Source organism: Staurois parvus, unplaced genomic scaffold, assembly GCF_062004578.1.
Source record: "Staurois parvus isolate SC_StPar_1 unplaced genomic scaffold, SC_StPar_1.0 ptg000601l, whole genome shotgun sequence".
Classification (NCBI taxonomy): domain Eukaryota; kingdom Metazoa; phylum Chordata; class Amphibia; order Anura; family Ranidae; genus Staurois; species Staurois parvus.
In genome coordinates this window covers 1,106,761-1,129,847 of record NW_028318397.1, presented here as the reverse complement: position 1 = coordinate 1,129,847, position 23,087 = coordinate 1,106,761, and the positions used below count along the sequence as shown (strand labels likewise).

At 40.9% G+C, this 23,087-nt stretch overlaps 1 protein-coding gene across 2 annotated transcripts in view; it reads left to right on the top strand.

Moving 5' to 3' along the window:
- HSPD1 (heat shock protein family D (Hsp60) member 1) overlaps positions 1–22,107 on the top strand; it is a 40,885-nt gene extending 18,778 nt beyond the window's left edge. For both annotated transcript variants that reach the window (XM_089692698.1, XM_089692697.1), the window contains exons 4-12: positions 1,977–2,059; positions 3,124–3,219; positions 3,917–4,010; positions 14,709–14,877; positions 15,430–15,529; positions 18,482–18,727; positions 18,859–19,033; positions 20,209–20,387; positions 21,673–22,107. In XM_089692698.1, coding sequence (XP_089548824.1) covers positions 1,977–2,059; positions 3,124–3,219; positions 3,917–4,010; positions 14,709–14,877; positions 15,430–15,529; positions 18,482–18,727; positions 18,859–19,033; positions 20,209–20,387; positions 21,673–21,831 — 1,301 coding nt within the window. In that variant the 3' untranslated portion in view covers positions 21,832–22,107. The remainder of the gene's footprint in view (positions 1–1,976; positions 2,060–3,123; positions 3,220–3,916; positions 4,011–14,708; positions 14,878–15,429; positions 15,530–18,481; positions 18,728–18,858; positions 19,034–20,208; positions 20,388–21,672) is intronic.
- Positions 22,108–23,087: the final 980 nt, after the last annotated feature.

The window sequence follows — 23,087 nt, the reverse complement described above, 5'->3', positions numbered from 1 at the left end:
ATAACTAATTCTTATAAGACGGCCTAGTACATCTTGTGTGCTTTTTTGGTAAACTGTATTGCTTCGCAAGATACTGTGGCACTTTAGAGCATGGAACTCTTGCATAGTGCTCCTCCAGCTCAGGCTGCCAGTGGTCAATTATTAAATGCAATATTTCATATCTACCTCATTGAACGTAAATAGAGGGGATTGGCAAAGAAAACTAAGTTTCCCCTTCAAAAGACCTGTTGAGCATCAGAGTTTTAATACACTTGGTGGTGTTAGAAATTAACAATTAAAAGGGATTGTTTTACAGGGATGTTCAATTTATATTGCCCAACACCCGGGATACTTCCGGGCGCCGGGCAGGTAATTTTTTTGTTTGTTTTTTTTGTTTTTTTTTTTATCTTTTAGCCCTGCTGCAGGCAAGCAACAGGGCTCACCTGTCAGGTGGAAGCTTTCGTTCAGCTGCGCTGCCACCCGATTGCTTCCATACTGCCTATAACCGTGCCAGCCTCCACCCTCCTGCCCGTTATGTCTCCTGGGCTCCGCTTGCCCATCTGCGGACTCAGGACTGGTTCAGCGGGTGCCGGCGGGTATAGAGCAGGGAGGAGAGTGAACACGTACGCTCCCCTCCCCTTGTCCTGATTTGATCCCCATTGACAGATTTTCCGGCCATCGAGGCCGGGAAAGAATGTAATGCAGTGTGATGTGCAAGGCATTACATCCAGTGGAGTACAGGGGAGACCTCCAGTGTCTTTTAGACCCTGGATGTCTCAAAGAGAACCTGTCACCAAAACTCCTCACATTGTCCCCTATGTGAAAAAAAAAAAAAGTTAGGAAAAAAAATTAATTGTAAAAAATTAGTTACACCCAAGAACATACACCCCCCACATATTCGCACGTACAAACGTAAAAGCATTCGCTGGGATACCTATGCATGCAAATGTCAATTGCGATGCACATGTATGTCACCGCACAGGCCAGAATGAGTGCAATAATTCTAGCACAAGACCTCCTACATAACGCTAAACTAATGACCTATAAGGGGCTTTAAAGTGTTTCCTATAGAAAATGTTGGGTACTAAAGTTTGTCGCAATTTTACGAGCGCGTGCAGATTTAAGGTTTGACATATTGGAAATCTATTTACTTGGTGCAACCTCATCTTTTTACCAAAAAATTGGATAATTCTTTTTTTTTTTTTTTTTTTTTTTCTGTAAAGCCATAGCTGTGATTCACACACCTCTTATGGACAGCCAGGCACCTGATGACCCTATTTGCTGTATTAGCCTTGCAGCGCTCTGTCGCCTCTCTGCAAGCAATGTTTTCATTACATAATAAATCGGTATCTAAATACTGACCTTTTGTCTGAGTTTCCAGGTGACACAAGGAGACTAAAACTGAACTAGAAAATAATTGCAGATCATTTATAAAACCTCTGTCATGCTGCAAGTTTGGGAGCAAAGGGTACCTGAACAGGATTACAAAGTTTACATTTATATATGTAAATTAAGTGCTTCAGTTTCCAATTTAGAGGCGAGTTCACACTACATGCCTTTCGGTTGCTTTTTTTTTCTGCATCCAAAATGCACAGTAGGTTTTATGGTTGTCCAATGTCCTAGTTCACAATAGTGCTTGGAGTTCCAGTTGCAGAAAAAAAGTAGTTGCATTTTTTTTTTCTGCACAGAACTGTACTGGAACGCGATATAAACTCACGGGAACGCACATGTCCCTATTTAAATGGAGGAAAAAGAGGGGGGGAAAATTAACTGGAATGCATAAAAAGCAATGGAACATGTCAAAAACGCGCATGCAAAAAAAGCATCCGGAACACATCTGTACTGCGTTTCTATAATGTGAACCAACCCTTAATGTGCAGTCCCCTTTTATCATTACGGTCCTATGTTACTTCTCAAGGGCCAAGTGTTTTCATGCTAAACTGGTAAATACACAAAAGCTGCCTAGCTTTAAATTTTTTCCTAAATTGGTTTTACAGGTGTTATGTTGGCAGTGGATGCTGTAATTACAGAATTGAAGAAACAGTCAAAACCTGTAACAACACCAGAAGAGATAGCACAGGTAATCATTTTCTAGTCAGTTTTGCTGTGTGGTTTTCATATATATATATATATATATATATATATATATATATATATATATATATATAGCAATAATGAACAAAAATATATATTCATAATAAACAAATCAAAATGCAGTTCAATGATCTAATAAATAATGGTTAGAGTTTGAACCAGCAATTATTTTCAAATATTAATGAATTAGGACTAACTAGGTCTGAAAATTCAGTGTAGGAAATGCTCAGTAACTTGGCAACATATGACAATGGCTATGCAGATTAACCACATGATCTCTCTACATCCAGATGCTCAAAGTGTACCTCAGCATGAATTGATTTGGAATACCATACACAAGACAATCCAATAAACTTAGAATCTGAGGTCTTAAAACAAATGTTCCACTAAGTTGTCTATTTTGCCATTTATATCCAGCTAAACCATTGGCTAGAAGCTGAAAGCAGCTTTAGTGATATTTCAAAGGACATCCTCCTCCAGAGAATTGAAATGAAGATATTTATACTGCAGTTAAAATCATTTTAAATGGACTCCGGTGCTAGCCATAAGTTATTAGACTAGACTGCTTAGCTGGAGATAAAAGGCTTGTACAAATTGCCTGCGGAAAATGAAAGTTATACGTCATCAATATAGATTCCGTGATATCATTGATGTCAGCTTTAAGTCAGCGCACTTCTGTGTGTTTCTGTGTTTGTCTCTCTCTCGTCTCTGACCATCCTCTAACTTTTGTCAAGCCACAGTTTTTTTAGTGCCAATGTAATATAAAGAAGACAAGGCAACTATTGAATCACTTGATCTATAGACATTGATTGACAGATGTTATACTTCCTTCCTCTTAAAATGTGTTGCAAAACAAAATGCAGAAGGCCATTCTCTAGGGGAGTGTCCTATTTGCTACTAAGTCAAACAAAAAAAAATAAATCAGTCCATTTCTGCTAGGTGAAAGGGGTGTGTCCTTCGCATGATTAATTCAGGTGTGTGCTTATTGATCTCCTGCTATTCATTGCATTGCAGTATGATTTAGATACTTTGCTAATCTAATTTTTACAGGTTGCTACAATATCTGCAAACGGAGATCATGAAATTGGCAAAATTATTTCGGATGCTATGAAAAAAGTTGGTCGAAATGGTGTTATAACTGTCAAGGTATGTATTGTTTAATGCGGGTAAAGGGTCTAAACCTTGCAGAATTAATGTACCTTGATGGGGCTGATTTACATTTGCCTCAATGCGGGATTGCTAATTTCTTCCAGTGAATTTAGCCTTCTGTGCCTAGAGGTATGTATAGTGCTTCTGAATTTCCAGCATATTTGGACACCCAAAATCTGGCAGACTAGAGATTTAGCTACTTAAGATAGGTGAGCATGCCCTTCACAAAATCATCCCCATTTCTGCTGTTGGCAGAATCTAACATTAACAGGGCCATAACTTGTCTTCACCTATAGTTATTTTGCTACCCTTCCGCAAATTTTTTCTAGGACCAAGCTCAAATCCTCCATGATCCAACATAGTATATGTGAGTGAAGTCTCCATTTTGGCAGCATTTGGGTTTAGTTATGGATTTTGAATTTCAGCCGTGTGCAACTGAACGAAAACAAGATAATTGGCAACATTCATTGGTGTCATAAGTATATAATTACTTGTGTAGCCTAGCCCTCCATATCCAGTACCCCTGATATAAGTACTCCTGCCTGTTTCTTCCAATTTGTAGGACATTTACATATAGCTAGTTGAATTTATATTGGCTGTATATATGAAATATTGAACAAATCTATAACAGAAATATTTGGTAAGTGCTGCATTTTACTTTGTTATAAGTGAATACTGCTAAATATTTTTACAGGACGGAAAAACACTTCATGATGAGCTGGAGATAATTGAAGGATTGAAGTTTGATCGAGGCTACATTTCTCCCTATTTTATAAACACTGCTAAAGGTAGGTGGTGTTTTGTCTTTTGTTTTTGGTTTTTTTTTTTTTTTCTTCCCTTTTTTCTAATTTGAAGTGTGTTTAAACATTGGAAAGTCCAAACTGTGCATTCAGAGATCTTAAGCTATGTCTGTCCCACATAAGATGGTCCCTGGAACATACCCTTTCTTTTAATAAGTTCAGTATTGCTCAGAGCAATAGTAAAGCAGCAATAATATTCTAATGGTAGGGAAAAAACAAGCTGTCCAATTACAAAAAGAAAAGCAAAACCAAGTGTAGTGAGCAACAACTAGAGCTTTCTTTTGGTGGTGTTTAATCATCACCGGGGTTTTTATATTTTGCTAAATTAACAAAAAAAGACCAAAACATTTTTAAAACAAAAAACACGTTTTTCTTTGTTTCTGTTATAAAAGTTTGCAAATAAATAAACAATTGTTCTTCATAGGTTTAGGCCAAAATGTATTCTACTACATGTCTTTGGCGAAAATAACCCAAATTAGGATGTATTATTTAGTCTGTAGGAAAGTTATAGAGTTCACAAACTATGGTATAGATCTGAATATTGATCAATCCTGAAGTACTGACTGCCAATCTAATTTCTTGAGGTCCAAGAATGTCAGAACAGTACAGATATCCCCCAAATGACCCCTTTTTGCAAAGTAGACAGTCCGACGTACTTCATAAGAGGCATGGCAAGTTTTTTCAAGTGCAGTACATCATTCTCATATAACTGGCATGGCGGTGATCATGGACACTGACTGGTGACAGTACGAAAAAAAAAATATATTTATTTTTTTTTAATTTTATTTATTACTTTTTTTTTCTCTTGTGTTAAGATTTTTTTTTTTTCATATTTCATTATGACCAAAGTAGTATACGGTTACCATAGTAACATTGTACTGCTTCGGGGAAGTGATCAGTATTGTTTTTTTTTTTTTTTTTTTTTGTGCTTAACTGTGATTTGGCCACAGCTAATCATATGACACAGCTGAGCTGTGATTAGCCCAGCTTGTGCATGTGATCACTGTGACAATTCACAGCTAGACACACTAGTATACAATGGATGGCATGAAAGGAAGCCATCCATTGTATACAACTGTCATGTGACCTGCTGTGATTAGTCACAGCAGGTCGCATGGTACTGGCAACAGGGCCAGTACACAGATCTGTCATCGGCCGTGTCTGAGGTACACGGCCAGTGTCAGATTGCGCGGCTCTGCAGGGAGGCAAACTGCGCATGCCTGAAAGGACGCCATATGGCGTACACCCGGAGAGACAAGCTGGAGAAGTGGAGATGTATATATTTCAAATGCAGTGTTTTTCGGTCCATTTCACATGGGGTAGGTTCCGATTTTTGCTCAACAGGGGATTTATCTACTGATCCTCTGAGCACAGCGGGAGATGACAGGTCCATGTCTGCTCAGTTTATGCAGAGCTGACCCTGACCAAGCCCACTCAGCCGGCCCATGGGCAGCCGGGTGTAAACTTGACTACATTACGATGTGATCCACGTAGATGGAGGTGGACGGATCCCCCTTCATTTTTTTTTTTTTTTTTTTTTTTTTTTTTTTTATACACTGTACATTATTTCTCTCTCCTCTGCCCTCTAAAGCAGTTCATCAAACAGATCAGTTTCATCAGATGCTGTACAAGCCAGGAACGGCTTGTAAATAAACCGGAAGTGATGATGTCCTCAACACTTTCTGTTTCTGACGTCACAGAAGAGGAGTGGGAACATCCATTGTTTCCACTCTGTACAAGTAATGTGAAGCAGTCACATCGGTACCGGGCCCGGTAAAGGTGGGGAGGGACCCCTTTCCACCTCCGGTAAATGCGGTTAAGCGGCTGTATAGCCACTTGAATCTCATTTACTTTGAAGGGAATCGCTGACAGAAAAGAGAGGTACCAGGTTCAGCCATGATACTGGTATAACCACTTAACTCAAGGCCGTTTTTTATATGTACAGCCAATGGGTGGAAAGTGGTTAAATTTAAAGAATAGTATGACAGAAAAAATAATGGAGAGCTTCAACAGAAGAGGAGGTAGGGAGAGCAGGGAGGAGAGTGGTTGTGACCCTCCTGCCGGATTGTTCCAAATAACCCAATATAATACAATTGGGGAATGTTAAAGCTGTTTGGCTAAAGAGACACTTGCAAAGTCTCATGCCAAAAATGCTAATTTAAATGCTGCTTGTGTTCTCTCTTCTTTTCTTTTCTTCTTTTTTTTTTTTTTTTTTTTCTTTTCCCTCTTTCTCCCCCTCCGCTCTTTTATGCCTGACACCCATGTTTTTGGTGGAGACACAGTGCCTTGAAAAAGTATTCATACCACTTGAAATTTTCCACATTTTGTCATGTTACAACCAAGAACGTAAATGTATTTTATGTGATAGATCAACACAAAATTGTACATAATTGTGAAGTGAAAGGAAAATGATAAATGGGTTTTAAATTTTTTTTTTTTTTTTTTTTTTTCTCAAATATGTGAAAAGTGTGGTGTGCATTGGTGCTCAGCCCCCATGAGTCAATACTTTGTAGAACCACCTTTTTGCTGCAATTACAGGTGCAAGTCTTTTTTTTTTTTTGGGTATGTCAAAGCTTTGCACATCTAGAGAGTGACATTTTTGCCCATTCTTCTTTGCAAAATAGCTCAAGCTCTGTCAGATTGGAAGGAGAGAGTCTGTGAATGGCAATTTTCAAGTCTTGCCACAGATTCTCAATTGGATTTAGGTCTAGACTTTGACTGGGCCTTTTTTTAACACATGAATATGCTTAGATCTAAACCACTCCATTGTAGCTCTAGCTGTATGCTTAGGGTCTTTGTCCTGCTGGAAGTGAACCTCCGCCCCAGTCTCAAGTCTTTTGTAGACTCTAACAGATTTTCTTCTAAGATTGCCCTGTATTTGGCTCCATCCATCTTTCCCATCAACTCTGACCAGCTTCCCTGTCCCTGCTGAGGAAAAGCATCCCCACAGCATGATGCTGCCACCACCATGTTTCACGGTGGGGATGGTGTGTTCAGGGTGACGTGCAGTGTTGGTTTTCTGCCACACGTAGCATTTTGCTCTTGGGTCAGAAAGTTCAATTTTGGTCTCATCTGACCAGAGCACCTTTTTTCCACATGTTTGCTGTGTCCCCCCCCCCCCATGGCTTTTTGCAAACTTATGGCTTTCTTTCAACAATGGCTTTCTTCTTGCCACTCTTCCATAAAGGCCAGATTTGTGGAGTGCACGACTAATGATTGTCCTGTGGTCAGATTCTTTCACCTGAGCTGTGGATCTTTGCAGCTCCTCCAGAGGTTACCATGGGCCTCTAGGCTGCTTCTCTGGTTAATGCTCTCCTTGCCAGGCCTGTCGGTTTAGGTGAACGGCCATGTCTTGGTAGGTTTGCAATTGTTGTGCCATACTCTTTACATTTTCGGATGATGGATTGAACAGTGCTCTGTGAGATGTTCAAAGCTTGGCATTTTTTTTTTTTTATAACCTAACCCTGCTTTAACTTCTCCACAACTTTATACCTGACCGGTCTGGTTTGTTCCTTGGCCTTCATGATGCTGTTTGTTCAGTAAAATTCTCCAACAAACCTCTGAGGGCTTCACAGAACAGATGTATTTATACTGATATTAAATTATACACAGATGGACTCTATTTACTAATTAGGTGACTTCTGAAGGCAATTTGTTCAGCTAGACTTTAGTCAGGGGTATCAGAGTAAAGGGGGCTGAATACAAATGCTCACCACACTTTTCAGATATTTGTAAAAAAAAATTTGAAAACCATTTATCATTTTCCTTCCACTTCGCAATTGTGTCACTTTTGTGTTGGTCTGTCACATAAAATCCCAATAAAATAAATTTGTTTTATTTAAAGAGCGAATGTGCGGGCGGCCAGAGCGGATGCGATGATGGCCGCTCCACTCCTTCCCTGCACCCTTAGGGGGGGGGACACAGTGGACCATGACCGCGTTCCTCCTGGCCACTCACCCAGTTGGTTTGCGGAGTAGGTGGGGTACCTCCGATGCCCACCCGACCGGCTGGAAGATCGGTGGGCAACTCCCGCGCTGCCCGCTGAAGAGGGGAGGTGGTGGCAAGATTCTGACTGGCGCCGGATCTCGGAGCTCCTCATCTACAGAGGAGATACAGCCTCTAACACAACGGGCCCAGCTCACCTCATCCAGTCCTGGGACACAGTGACTGCTCCCCAGGCTCGTGTGAGTGTGTATTCTGCTCATTCTGGGTCTATATCTAGCCCTGTCGGGCCTCCCCCTCAGGCTGCAGCCCTGTCACCGGGACAGGAATCACAAATTTCCTCCCTACTTAATAGGAAAATGGCAGAGATATTCAATAGCCAGCTCAGTGGCCAAGATTCTGCTCCTGATGGTCCAATTCTTTCTCCAGCTGTACCCCAGCACTATTCAGGGGATTCTGTTTTTATTGCTTGTTTTGCTGAGTTACTTCAGAGGGAATTAGAAAAAGCTACCACTAAACTAGCCTCTGATCTCCGGCAGGATTTTAGGGCTATCGGAAGCCACTTGGAGAACATTAAAAATAAAGTTGATGATACCGTTCATAGTGTGTCACAGAATTTTTTCAGGATTACGGACTTACAAGATGAGGAAGATTATACAAAGATAGACGACCTTGAGGACTGAGCCCGCCAGTACAATTTCCCAATTGGAGGCCTACCGGAAACGGCTAAAGGTATCGCTTAATGTGCCACTTCCTTATATTGTCAGCAGTTCCGGATACTGATGAAATTCACACTGAGATTGACTGCATCCATAGAGCTCTGATCCTCTTAAAGCCTAATGGAACCCCTTGAGATATAATCGTAAATCCTCACAGAATTTGAAGCAGTGATGCGGTACGCAAGGGAAAATCCAGACTTGGAAATTGATGGATACAAGATTCGGGTCTTTGCCGACATTTTTCAAGCTACTGTCCAAAAAAAGGAGGGCGTTCAAACCGTTACTGTCGCCTTTGATTCACAGAGACATCCTCTATAGATGGAACTATCTTTTCTGTTTACAATTTATTTAGAATGGCCAATCCTACGTTTTCTGAAGGAGAGAAAATCTTGCTGAATTTGGGCTTTATTTTCCTTAGCCTCCCATCGTGAAATTCTTCCAAGGCTGACTGCCCTCCTCCACTTTCACCTCTATGGTCTCCATCTCCCAGGAAGAATAAATCTGCTACTCCACTTCCTAAGGAACTTTTATAGTTCCTATATGATTTTCTAGTTGGCGGGGACCTCTTTGTGGTCCTATTTGAGGACATTGGCCTCCGCCTTTGTTGTTTTTGCATTATTGTTACTTGAGCTATGCACTCTAGTAGTGATACGGGACAGAGAACAGCAATATCTATTAGTTAAAAGCCACTTGGGAGGAAATTTGGTAACTTTTCTGATTTTACTATGCCCCCAATGTGAATCAATTAGCATTTTTTCGATCCCTGTTTCAAACTATATTCCTGGAGTTAAAAAGGCGATGTAATTTTGGCGGGGGATTCGAATCTGGCCTTAGATCAAAGGCTCGATAAAACGCATACAACTAAACTTGGATCCCCTCCGAAACAGTCGTGCATTTGCACAACTTTTGTATCGCTGTAACTTGATAGTCGCATGGAGGGATGCCAATCCTACCTCCAGAGACTACACCCATTTTTCTAGAGCTCATAATTGCTACTTGCGTATTGATCACATCTTTCTCCCTACAGAGATGCTGTCTAAACTGATTTCAGCTAAAATTGTGTCGACACCCTGGTCAGACCATGACTCGGTGATGTTAACGCGCTCTAATTTAACTGTCAACTTAGCCAAGCCACATTGGCAGTGAGTCGATCCGCCTCGGCGTCCATAGAAATCTTATTTTAATATCAATAAAATGGAAGATACAACTCTTGCTTTTAACTGGGCAGCTCACTAAGCCTTTGTCAGAGGTATTTTTTATGCAACTAGCTTCTAGACTTAAGCGATCTCACGAAGATTTGACATCTGCCAAAACTAGGGAATAAGAAGCTTTGTTAGCCCAACACACAAATACCCCATCCCCGGACCTATTACTCAAGGTGGAACAAGCTCGACTAGAACGTAATCTTTGCCTCACTACGAAAGCGGGAAAAACAGCTACTTTGGCTGAACCATACATTTTTCACATGGCGGGATAAACCTGGTTCTCTTGGCACGTAAACTTTCTCCTAAACATACTTATTCAGCCCTTCCTAAGCTTAGGCTTTTGGGAGGTCAAATCTCACAGGATTCTCAGAAAATCCTTCAGGAGCCCTCTTTGCTTCAAAATTTTTTTGGGACCTTTACGGTTTCCAATCATTGCTGAAGCCCACGGGGAACTTATGGAACAGCCTATAACTAGCGACAAACTGGGTAAGGTTCTTAAAATGCTAATGTCACATAAGTCCCCAGGCCCTGACAGCTTAACTAATATTTATTCTAAAACTTTTTATGAACAGCTTCCCCCCCTACATATGGCTCTTCAATTCCGAGAGAGGGAGAGGGGGGGGGGGAGAGGGAGAGAGGTGATTCCTTTGGACGAAAATAGTCTATATTAGCGTTATCCCTAAACCTAACAAGGACACTACTGATATTCTTAACTATAGGCCTATCTCATGACCTGAAAATCCTGACAAAACTTCTGGCCCTGCACCTTAATTATTTATTTTTTTTAGCACTATATATTCACAAAGATCAATTGGGTTTTATATCGGGTCGTCAAACATTAGATCAAATTCGTAGGTCTATTGCTTTGATTTCCAGTGTTTGCTCTAATTGGGATACCCCTCTCTATTGGAAACGGTTGCTCTTCTCTTTAGACCTTCATAAAGCTTTCGATGGCTTACCCTGGGACTATTTGTTTACTATCTTTTTTTTTTTTAATTTAAATATTTTATTGATTTTTCAATTAAATACATATTTCCATCGGTTTCTCAAAAAACATACAAAACCATTACTTATTTCCCCTTCTATGACTTTTCCCCACCCCCGCCCATCCCACCTCCCTTCCATCTCTCCATCTCCCTCCCCCACTCCACCCACTCTGCATCCCCCTTTCTTCCCTATAAAAGCAATAGGGACGTTCATGTCATCACACACTATATAGCTTCCTATATTTCACCTTCAAACCGAGTTCTGCCCATTTTTTCCATTTCACATAGTATAACCCCATCTTATCTTCATACATATGGTAAAGTTTCTCCATCCTACAGATCTGGTTCACTCTATCTACCTAATCATCTTCCTTCGGCACCTCCTGCCTTTCGCCAAAAGTTGGTTATCAGACCTTTTTAATATCTTGAGAGCTTTTGGATTTGGTCCTACATTTCTTACCCTATTACAGTCCTTATACCATACTCCCTCAGCTCAAGTGTCCATTAGAGGTTACAGATCCCCCGTATTCCCAATTCGTCGCGACACCAGACGAGGTTGTCCACTCTCCCCATTACTTTTTGCACTGGCTATAGAACCCTTGGCTATAGCAATTTGCCCTTACTCTGGTATTCACGGGATCCACTGCGGTCAAAAGGAAAATAAATGCACTTTATTTGTGAACAACGTTCTAATGTATATTTCCTCCCCTCTAACTGCCATACCTAATCTACTATCTCTTTTGCACCATTTCTCTGAACTCTCGCTGGGCTCTTTTAAACTCTCAAAAGACGACGACACTCAATGTCTCGTTCCCCTCTTCCATGGAACAACAGCTTAAGACTATGTATGATTTTCAATAGGCCAACACCTCTTTACCCTATTTAGGGATTAATTTTGACAGCTTACATGGAGACCCTTTATCAAGCAAATTATCCCCCTCTTTTCAAACGCCTTAAAGAAGATCTTCGTCATTGGGCTGCCTACTGTTTCTTTGTTTGGCAAGATCAACTCTGACTACTGTATTTTTTTAGGACCTTACCAATATCGATTCCGAGACGTGCGCTACAGACCGAGGTGCTTTTTGACTGGAACAATAGAAGGCCCAAGATGAAACAAAAAAACTCTATACGCTTTGAAATCTCATGATTGCAGTGGCCTCCCTAATCTTCACACATATTTCCATGCCGCCCAAATTGTGCAATAGGCTTATACTACTGCTAAGGGATCTATTCTCCTTTGGGTTTCTATTGAAGCTCTTTCCTGTAATTCCTTGGCGGTTAGTGCCCTACTTTGGCTCCCTTGTCAATCTCGCCCTCCTATATTGTGTCCCTCATTACCTTTCTCGTTGTCGGTCTGGGATAGCGTAGGCCATCGCAAATCCCTAGCTTTCTTGCACACGCCTTTAGCCCTCTGTATTCTGTAATCCTGAATTTGTACCTGGCTTGGTTCTGGCTACGTTCCAATGGTGGATTAATAAGGGGCTACTGCGAATAGAAGATTACCTGTGGGGGGGGCCAAATTTCCCCTCGTCAATATTTTAAAGACAAACTGCAGATGCCTCCCACTGAAATTTTTTAGATTTTCTCAAATTGCCTCTTTTATCCGCTCCAAAAATTATTTTACTAGATGGACCACATATTCTTACCACTTTCGAAATCTCCTGTCAAAGTAACAATCTTTCTAGAGGCTATTTTTCTACGGTGTATGCACTTCTTACTGATCCAAGTTGTAAGCGTCCCTATATGGATCAATGGGAACGGGACCTGAATATGAGTTATGATCTATCAGACTGGCGAGATATAGCCTTGGCATTATCCAAGGTTTCGATCAACACCACCTTAATTGAAGCAAACTATAAAACTTTGAGGTGGTATCTGGTCCCAACTCGGATTGCGAGCATGCATCCTCCGACTGCTTTCCCAAGGTGCTTTTGGCGTTGTGGCCAGACGGGGTCTATGTGTCACGTCTGGTGGCAATGCCCAATAGCAACTAGATTTTGGATCCACATATTTATTCTAATCTATACGGTGATGGGGGTGAATGTCTATCTGTAGGGCTCCGGAGACAGCCCTCTTCCATAAGTTTACAATATCAAAGAATTCCCTTTTAAACTGCTTGCCTATATGCTGTTAGCAGCAAGAATTGCTATAGCTGAACATTGAAGTTCTAGTATTCCTCTTGAATATATTTAAAAATAATTTTGAACTGGATCATAATCAATGAGACTTACCTGTGTTTTATACAACAATACTACCAAATTTGACAAAACATGGGACCCATGAATTCAATATACCTCCGTACCTTGATCCTCACAGAGGTGACCCTCTTCTTCCTTATTTCTTTTCTTACTTTATACTGTCCATTTTTTTATTCCTCCATGCCACGAGGCTGGTTGAGCCTATTTGAATTTGTTCTACAACATTTGTCATGTTTTTTTTTAACGCTGTGTGCTTCATGAAGCTACTATTACTGATTCTCATTCCTATGGGGGAACTCATGCGAAATATATTCACTGGCCCTACCAGAATCACCTCGTGCTGAACTTCTAAATTTACAAGATGTGTCTGTGGTTTTGTAACGAACCGCCTGACGCCACCCCTAGCAATCCACTGGTCAGGTTTCCCCAGAGCGCGGAGTCTAAGTCCCGGTTCACTTGTTCACCAGGGCCCCTGATGGTGGGGATGGACTTGGCGTGAACCGAGATCAGGTCGCGGCTCCTGAGTGCACCCACCAGTGGTAGAGGAGCTCGCCAGAGGTTCCTGCAGGGTGAGAGCCTGATGTGAAGAGGCAGGGATACCCCGACAAGATGGATGAGCAAGTGCGTGGTCAGACAAGCCGAGTCGGTAGCCGTGGGGTCGGTGCGGTACAAAACAGCGGGCAGAGAATGGTCTTGTCACATGCCAGGTCAGCAACAGATCAGATCCACAAGGGGGCATCCAGGAGAAAGGTCAGGCAAGCTAGGGGTCAGGGCAGGAGAAATCAGCAAGGTCAGAGCAATCTGGGTCAGCAGTAATCAACAATAGCACAGGTTCAGGAACAGAATACAGGAAAGACCATACGGCAACCAGTGACAGCACAGGGAGGATTTAAATACCGCGCCCTGCGCTGTCATTGGTGCCAGGCGCGCACCCGTGGTCCCGAGTGCGCATGCGCGAGCTCCGTTGCCGGCCAGGACCTAGTGCCCGCACACCAGTGCGAGTCGGCACACTGCGCCTGCGCTGAGCCCAACGCCGCCGCGGCTCCTGACAGGTTTGTTACTACAAGTGTTCTTTATGTATTAATGATACCTTCTGTTATATCATGACATTTCTCCTTGATGTTATTTGTAATTTCAAGGGGTATGAATACTTTTTCAAGGCACTGTACAGAAATAAAACATGGAAGGTTATCATATTTATTGTACTAGAAATAGTACAATAATAGTTTTTATTGTAGTTTTTGCCCTTGTTCGGGAGATTCCAACTCCCGTTCTGTTCAACACCCACCAAATAGCAAATGAGGAAAAAATATTCCAATTTGGGACACAGATGGCAATAAAAGTTGACAAAACTTTCCTAATCCTCTCCACTCTTTCAAAAACTTGAAAAAAAAAATGATTTGACTTAAGTTGGGCTTTAATTGGCTGAAATATTTGCTACAGAAAATATCTGATGCGGAATTAAATTTAACAGTGTAAATTCTAGAATATTGTGTACAGTAGTACATCCAGGATTTATTAGAGCATTTTTTTTTTTTTTTTTTTACAAATTATTTTACATAACATTTTTCAACTTAATGATATCATTCCATGGCAATCGAGAACAAAATCTGTTTTGTTTATTTTTTCTTCACAGGTCAAAAATGTGAATTCCAAGATGCGTATCTTCTGCTTAGTGAAAAGAAAATTTCTAGTGTTCAGTCTATAGTTCCGGCTCTTGAGATTGCCAATGCCCACCGCAAACCTTTAGTTATAATAGCTGAAGATGTCGATGGGGAAGCTTTGAGTACTTTAGTTTTAAACAGGTAATGGAGGGAAAGATATTGATGACTCCGTTGCTGATTAGACACAGAATGATATAGATGTGTGGGGTTGCCCAAGTGCATGTGTGTAAGGCAATGGATCATTCCTCCTGAAAGGCATATGTATTAATAGCATTTCATGTATATCTGCATGCCCATGGAATGTCCGAGGCAAAGAAAGTTTGACAATAGATAATTTATTGCTTATTCTACAAAAATATTCTGAAATGGCACCCCTAGAATAGATTATAAATTGAATCATGGTGATATTTCAAACTTCAGTCACACATCTCTCAATGTTTTGAATGTTGTAATAAGTCACCCAGCCTAGTTACATGGCGACTATTTTTGAGAGATAGAGATAAATAATTTTTTTTGGTATGTGTGTGTGTGTGTAATGAACAATGATGGAGCGCAATTACTTTTGTCAGTAAAAAATGTGTAGGTTCTTTTCTTTGCGGGAGGGTACCAACAGGTTTTGTCTACGGCTGTAAATATACAGTATGCATGTATTGTATGGTAATATAAATTTGACTGTAACATTTTCTTTTTTAGGCTGAAAGTTGGTCTTCAAGTAGTTGCTGTGAAAGCCCCAGGTTTTGGTGATAACCGGAAAAATCAGCTTAAGGATATGGCCATTGCTTCAGGTGGAGTTGTAAGTTGGCATAGCATTTTGGAAACCCTATTTGAATTGTAGTGTAATTTTGATTACCAAATTCCAACATTCAACAGAATGTGACCCCTCTGTGCAGTGTGGTTTTTGTGGTCAAATTAACTCTGAGAGCTGTGTTACAGCAGCAGGGTTATTCAATGCTAGGAATGTTCCATTAATGACCCTGGCAAGAAAGGATCTCCTGGTCTTCTGTGTTGGGTTGGGGGGGGGTCAGGGGCAGAGGGAAACAGCTTTGTCCTGTTCCACTTAAGGCCTGGCATGCTACACCCTCTTCTTCTTATCCACCCATTTTTTTGTAATTTTTAGCACTGATAGTTTGACAGTTACTCTGCCATGCAACACTGTACCAAAAGTTTTTTTTTTTTTTTTTTTCTTCTTCTTCTTCTTTAGACAGAGCTTTCTCTTGGTGGTATTTAAAAACTACTGGGATTTGTATTTATTATGCAGAGCAAAAAATGCTAGAACAGTACAGACTCCTCCGCAATTACTTCTTTTTGGAAAATGTTTACCCCATGTTGGTCTAATTTTCTGCCAAAATTTTTTGTTAATGAAGAAGTATGCTGGTATTGAGATGGTTTCAGTGCTTCCCTTGTAAACCTTTTTAACTATTTGATTCTCAGTTTCAGCACTCTACTCTCCGTCCTCTCCTTGCGCTGTGCTTTCTTTAGAAATTGGAAGGCTGCTAAGCCACTCCTGGGAGTGGGTAACAGAATGAGCTTAGCTACTGAAATGAAAACTTATTTCTGGAAATTTTGCATATGCCTGTGGCTATAGAGTGCTTGTTTTGAAGCTTGTATACTGTCTTCGTGTGTACACTACATATTTGAATGTCCATAGCCTGGCCAGTGCTCTACCTCCTTAAAGGAGCAGATTACTTTGTGGAAGCAAAATAATTTCTGAAGTCTGTAAATATAAGGTGTATCTCTTTTGCAGGAAAAGTCTTTTCTTTTTCTTTTAATGCTGGCCTTTCTGTGGTCCCAGTATGTTTACAGGATACGTCACTTCAAGACTTTACTTTCCTCTGCTCTCCATTTACAAGAGAATTGTCTGTCTGAAGAGGTCTGATTTATGGAAAGGTTTCCAGGCTTAGGTTGGAGACTATCCACTGCAAGCAGCTGGACTCTGTAATCTTTATTACTACAAAAGTGCAATGAGAATTTTTGATTTGCCTGTAAATTCCATATCTTAGGAGGACAGTACAGGACACATCAAACTTATTCGTACACCATGGAACATCCCTAATCAATTAATACAAGGGTGGGCAACAACTAGGCAAGATCGATGCCAAACGGTCCACGAAACAGTTCAAACTCCAGGTTCAGAATGCCGCTGTAAGATCCTTGTGGCTGAATGCTGCGTCCCTAGATGATTGGACATTTACCTAGTAAAGCTTTGAATAAGATAAACTGAAGACCATGTAGTGGCCTTACAGAGTCTTGGTACCTAAAGGCCCAGGATACTCAAACAGATCTGGTGAAGAGGGCACATAACTGCACAGGAGGAAGCATTTGTTTTTTGAACATAAGCGCTTGTTTGTTCTTAATAAAATTCCTTATCCACCGTGCAATGGTAGGTTTTAATGTAGGGTATACCTTGCGAGGTCCAGCAAAGAGGACAAACAGGGAGTCTGTTTAATGGAAGCAGTAGGTCTTAGATATACTCTAATGGCTTGAACGGTCTCCAAACACTGGAGAACGGTCTCCAAACGCTGGAAAACAGCTGATTTTACTATAATCTCATGAGATTACAGTAAAAGATCAGTTTACTAAGCAGAGGTAAATTATCGCTGCTTAGTTTGTGGTCCCTCAGATTCTCCAGCTCTGGACTGGAGAATCTGGAGGGAGAACACAGATCTCCAGTGAAGAGCTGAACAGTTCTCCACTGATCTCCTGAGTGTCATAAACTGTGAATGACCAGAGAATAGCTGCAGTCCTCTGAATCACAGCTATTCTCTGTGTCCTAAACGGACACCTATGTCCCTAGTACAGTCGGGGATTTTACAGAGCAGTGTTGGCAGCTTCAGCACATGCTCAGTTTTTAGTGAGTTTCTATGCTGAGCACTTCTTCCCTACATAATGAAAAGTGACAATGTAAATTAAACAGTGTGTTTTCATAGGAAATGTGACATAGGTGAGATTACTGCTTTTGTCAAGTTTGTTGAGTACCTGAAATAGAGCTACAATAGAATGCTGAGACAGGTGTTAATACTGGGTCTTGCTCTGGTGTAAGGGATACATAGTCACTCTGAGTTTGAGTGTCCTGCAGACCTTTAGCACAGCAAATGTTCGCCTGTTTAGAATTTGGCTCCTTTTCGCCTGATGTCTACAAGTGGGGATATTCCCCTGTGGGGTACTCAGAGTAGAGTGTGAGAGATGGGGTAAGCGTGTCCTGATGGATTACATAACCCAGGTGTTGACTCATCATAGCGAAAGGGCAGGAGAATTGGGCCTGAGTGGTGTGATGTAACCCCGGTAAGCCACATGAGTTCTGAGTAGTCTAAGGGTACTGGGTTCCATAGCAATGGACCTAGACTTGGACAGCACCTTGAAGCTAACTGCTAAGGGGAGCTCCCCATGCAGAATATGGTGCCTGAAGCAATTTTACAGGCTGTCACCACAGCATGGGGTCCAATACAGCTCCCAAGGTTGCACTCATACATCCAGATGTACTGCTTCCGCATAGACATTAGAAGACAGTGAGTCTGAGTGAAGAATCAGGAGATAGTATAATAGAAAAACAAATGTATAAACCTGTAAAGCTGATTTCTATGGCATTAGCAAAATACTGAGCACTTATAGGAAAGGTGCCCCAGGAGGGGAGTGTCCTCAATAGCTTGTCATTGTCCAGTCAAATGAAGGTAAAGAATAAAAACTTTAGATGTAGAATTATGGTTGCATGTGCGCATATAAATGTATAATATTTTATTTTGCATAGGTTTTTGGAGAAGAGGCTCTCAACTTGAGTATTGAAGACATTCAGCCACATGACTTTGGAAAGGTGGGAGAGGTAATAGTTACAAAGGATGACACTATGATATTGAAAGGAAAGGGAGACAAGTCACAGATTGAGAAAAGAATTCTAGAAATCCAGGAGCAGTTGGAATCTACAAACAGTGAATATGAAAAAGAAAAATTAAATGAGAGACTGGCTAAGCTTTCCGATGGTGTTGCTGTACTAAAGGTAAGGATTTTAAGCGTCTTGTATGGTGTGTGTATGTGGTGTGTTTTTTTTTTTTTTTTTTGTTTTTTTACTTCCCCCTATGTTTGTTTACGCTTGGGCAGCCACTAACTTACATATTGAACACCCTTTAGGTTGGTGGAACCAGTGATGTTGAAGTTAATGAAAAAAAGGACCGAGTGACAGATGCTTTAAATGCCACACGTGCAGCAGTAGAAGAAGGCATTGTATTAGGAGGTGGCTGTGCACTATTGCGTTGTATACCAGCACTGGACTCTCTGACACCATCTAATGAGGATCAAAAAATTGGTACTTTGTGTTAACTACTTTTTTTTTTTTCCTTTTTTAATTGTCAATTTCCAAGTTTATGTTTGGTGTTTTCCAAAATGTGTCTGACATCCCCAGTCACGTGCCAGGAAATGTGATGGATGTGTATAATGTAAGCAAAGAATAAAATTAGTACAGCTGATCTTTTAGAGCAGACCAACCTGGAATTTTTTAAATGCTTGACTTAGACATATTCTTTATTGAAACACCCATTTACTTCCCAAAGCGTGCAGGGTCTTTGTACTTCTGTGTACACATCTGAAAGTTATGAGCATCCTTTTTTTTTTTTCTTTTTTTTTTTCTTCTTTCTAGAATGCATTTGAATGTACAACAAGCCTTAATCAAATTGAGTAAAAAAAAAAAAAAATAAAAAAAGTCACCTGAGCATTATACGGTATTGTTGGACTACAGTCGCCTGCTCATGTAACTAGTCCTCCTCCAGTACCCTTGAACCTAGGGTGTTTCTTACCTGCAGATGACAGCTTCACATGCCTTACTGTTACGTTTTGCTACCTATCGCATTTTGTGGTCAGAAGAGGAAAGGCCAAAGTGCTGGTTTAATAGTGGGACTGTCGAAAGCACTTGGTGTAATCGGAATCTAACGTTGTTGAATCTCTGCTTATTGGAGCCTCTTTGCTCAGCTTTAAAAGTTAAATAAGGAAAGGAAGTGCTGCACCTTATGGGTACTTCAGCTGTGCCGTGTAGCTTATGACAGTGGCCCTTATGAGCAGTTGTTTGAAAGTTGATCTAGGCCCAAATGCTAAAATCTTATAAGCTTTAGCATGTTCTTGTAACTTCAGAATTAGTTTCAGCTGTGTGCTGTTTTTTGTTTTTTTTTCTTTTTTATATCCATGTTTCCATTACAATATCTTGTAATGCTGCAAGTCAAGTCTAAAGCCTTGAACACAGGGGCCAAAACCATTCCGTTCACCAGAAACTGTCCAACTCTCAGCCCATGTGTACACCCTTCTATCGAACGGCATGCTGGAAGAGCCATCATGTTACCTGTATCCAATCAGTGTGTTCTGGAGAAGGGGGGGGGGGGGGGTAGTACCATTCTACAATTTGGACATAGATTTGGGTATCCTTTTTTTTTTTTTTTTTTCGCTGCTAAAGTTGCAAATGATATAATATGCTCTGTTTTTGTTTTTCAATAGGAATTGAAATAATCAGAAGAACACTGAGAATCCCTGCAATGACGATAGCGAAGAATGCAGGTGTTGAAGGATCGTTGATTGTTGAGAAAATCCTGCAGAGCCCTGCTGGCATAGGATATGATGCCATGGCTGGGGAATTTGTGGATATGGTGGAAAAGGGCATAATTGATCCCACTAAGGTAACACTAGAACCTTTTTAAAAATGTTTTCTTTTTTTTAAATCTGTTTGTTTTAAATCTTCAGTTGCGTACTGACAGGTGTTCTTTAATGCGGAACAACACCTTATCTGCGCACCACAAAGCAAAAATGCTATTTTGATTAATTTTTAATATTCAAAGCAAACTTCCCCTTCCACCCATATCTCCATGCTTTATTTTGCTGAGAAATCACTTTGAAAGACGCTAGCATTTTTGGAGAGAGAGAGAGAGAGAGAGAGAGAATATGATTCATGCATCATTGACTTCCTAGAATCAATCTGCCCTTACTTCAGGTAAACAAGTACTTGGCTGAAAAAAAACCCTCCTCCCCTCCAAAAGACATGTTTGTTACTTAAAAAAAAAAAAAAAAAAATCTTTATCACTTTAATGCCTCCACCAACCGCCTGACTACAGCCTGTCATGTAAAATAGGAAATTCAGTGAAAAAAGATTTTGGACTTTTAAGGCACCACAGTTCCAAAAATATATTTTTTTTATACATCATTTAAAATCGCCAATGTCATGTAAAATACCTATTCCTCCCATTCCACGGATATTTACAGTGCAGCTTTGCCCAGTATTGCACATTCTTTGCTCAGAAAGCTTCCCCACTTGAGTCTCTACCTGGCATGCTTGCCACAGCCCCGTTCATTCCTGCGAGCCCCTCCACCATTGCAATTTGAGCATGTAATACACTTTCCTAAAATGGATTACCTGGAGAAATTTTTAAATTGTTATAAAGGCTAAACATTACTACCTCCCTCTCCCCCCCCCCCCCCCCCATTTTACTTCCCTGAGCCCTCATTCAATCCAGCTCTGCGCCCATCTGCAGCTCTTCTCTCCCTTCACTTTCTTTTCTCTCAGGCTTTGCTCTGCTGTCAGTCAAGGGTTGAAAGAGTTGGTGGGCAGGGCCAGGCCCCCGCTGTCTGTGTCAATAGACACAAACAGGCTCAGCAATGAACCCACACAAGTGCCTCCATAGAAAGTGGCTTTCTATGGGGGCACTCGGCCGAGGGGAGGAGCTAGGGCTGGTGTGGGACCCAAGAAAAGGGTGTGTGTTTTTTGTTTTTTTTTTGTTTGTTTGGGGGGGGGGGGTTGTTTTTTTGTAAACCACATTTACAATCAAAGTGGAAAGTCAGTCTGACGAGGCCACACATTGAAGCTTTCCTATGAGTAGTGTTGTTGATGTATTGAAATGTGTAATTCTGTATTTTTGTTTTTTTTTCTAATCAAGAAAAAAAATTTTTTTTCTTCCTTTTGGCAATTAGGTTGTACGGACTGCTTTAATGGATGCAGCAGGTGTAGCTTCTCTTTTATCAACTGCAGAAGCTGTAGTGACTGAAATACCAAAAGAAGAGAAGGATCCTGGCATGGGAGGCATGGGCGGTATGGGTGGCATGGGTGGAATGGGAGGAGGAATGTTCTAAAGGACTCTTGAATAGAGAGCGGTTTACTGACTGTGCAGCACCTACAGTTGTCCAGAAGTCATGAAGGCCAGAAGATCCATAATGGCAGAAAAAAATGTGCAGCGTTGATGACGATGACAGAAACTGCATAATCCTCATCATGCCTTTTGAATAATTTATTACAGATTCATCTTTGTACATTCCTTAGGTGTCTGTACCTGTATTTTGCATTTGGCAAATTGTAAGTTTTTTTTTTTTTTTTTTTTTTTGTTTTTTAAATAAATTTTTCAACAGCGATACTTGAACAGTGTAATTTTACTAAACCGTAGAATTTTACATTTTCATTTTTTTTCTGCAAAAATTACTATCACCCTTAAAGTGTAATATAATTCCTAAATAAACAGTAGCTATTTCAGATTATTCTAAACGGTTTGCATAGTGCATATTTTCAACCCAACATTAAGAGTCGGATATAGATGTTTCCAGGGCTGATACTTGCATACATGGTAAATGTTACATGATATAAGTACAATGCTACTTTCAGTTATAGGTAACGGAAGTGCAGTTATGTTTTGCTTGCACCCTCTAGTGCTGACATCACTAACTGGCAGACTGCGATCCTGATCCGGACCAAGTCATTATTCCATTCAGTTCGGCCGCAATTTAGGAGACGGCTCTTCTGCTAAGCCGCCGTCACTGCTGTCATCCTCATCAAGCCAACATTGGAGGCAGGACAGTTGGTCGGATGGACAGCGGGAAGTGCATCAGTCAAGAACTGACATTGGAGGGCAGGAGCTGACAAGTTAACCAGCAGGTGGTTGATTGCTAGCAACCAATATCAATCTGGTGACCAGAAAAAGTTGTGCAGCTCCCGCCCTCCTTCCAGAACTGTCCTACCTCCGATGTAAGCGCTAGGCCAGGGGTACTCAACCTTTCGATAAGTGAGGGCCACTTAAGAGATTTGGTAACCATTCGTGGGCAAAAGAAATGGTTCAGAATCTCACATTTTTTATTTTGAATAGCATAATGAACATTTTCGTCCTGCAGCTGGTGAAAAGGAGAGGAGGAGAAGCCAGCTGATTTGTATTTATCCTGTCCAAGTGTAACAGGAACCAATGTGACAGGGAGGCCGCAATGTCCTCCTGGAGCATGGGAGTTGAGCTAACCTGCAGCAAAGCCACAGGTGCACTGTGCTGCACCTGCAGATTAATGTGAAAGCAGCCTAATCCTTTTGTAGGTGCTAATATGCTCAATGCGAAAGTGCAGTGTATGTGTGG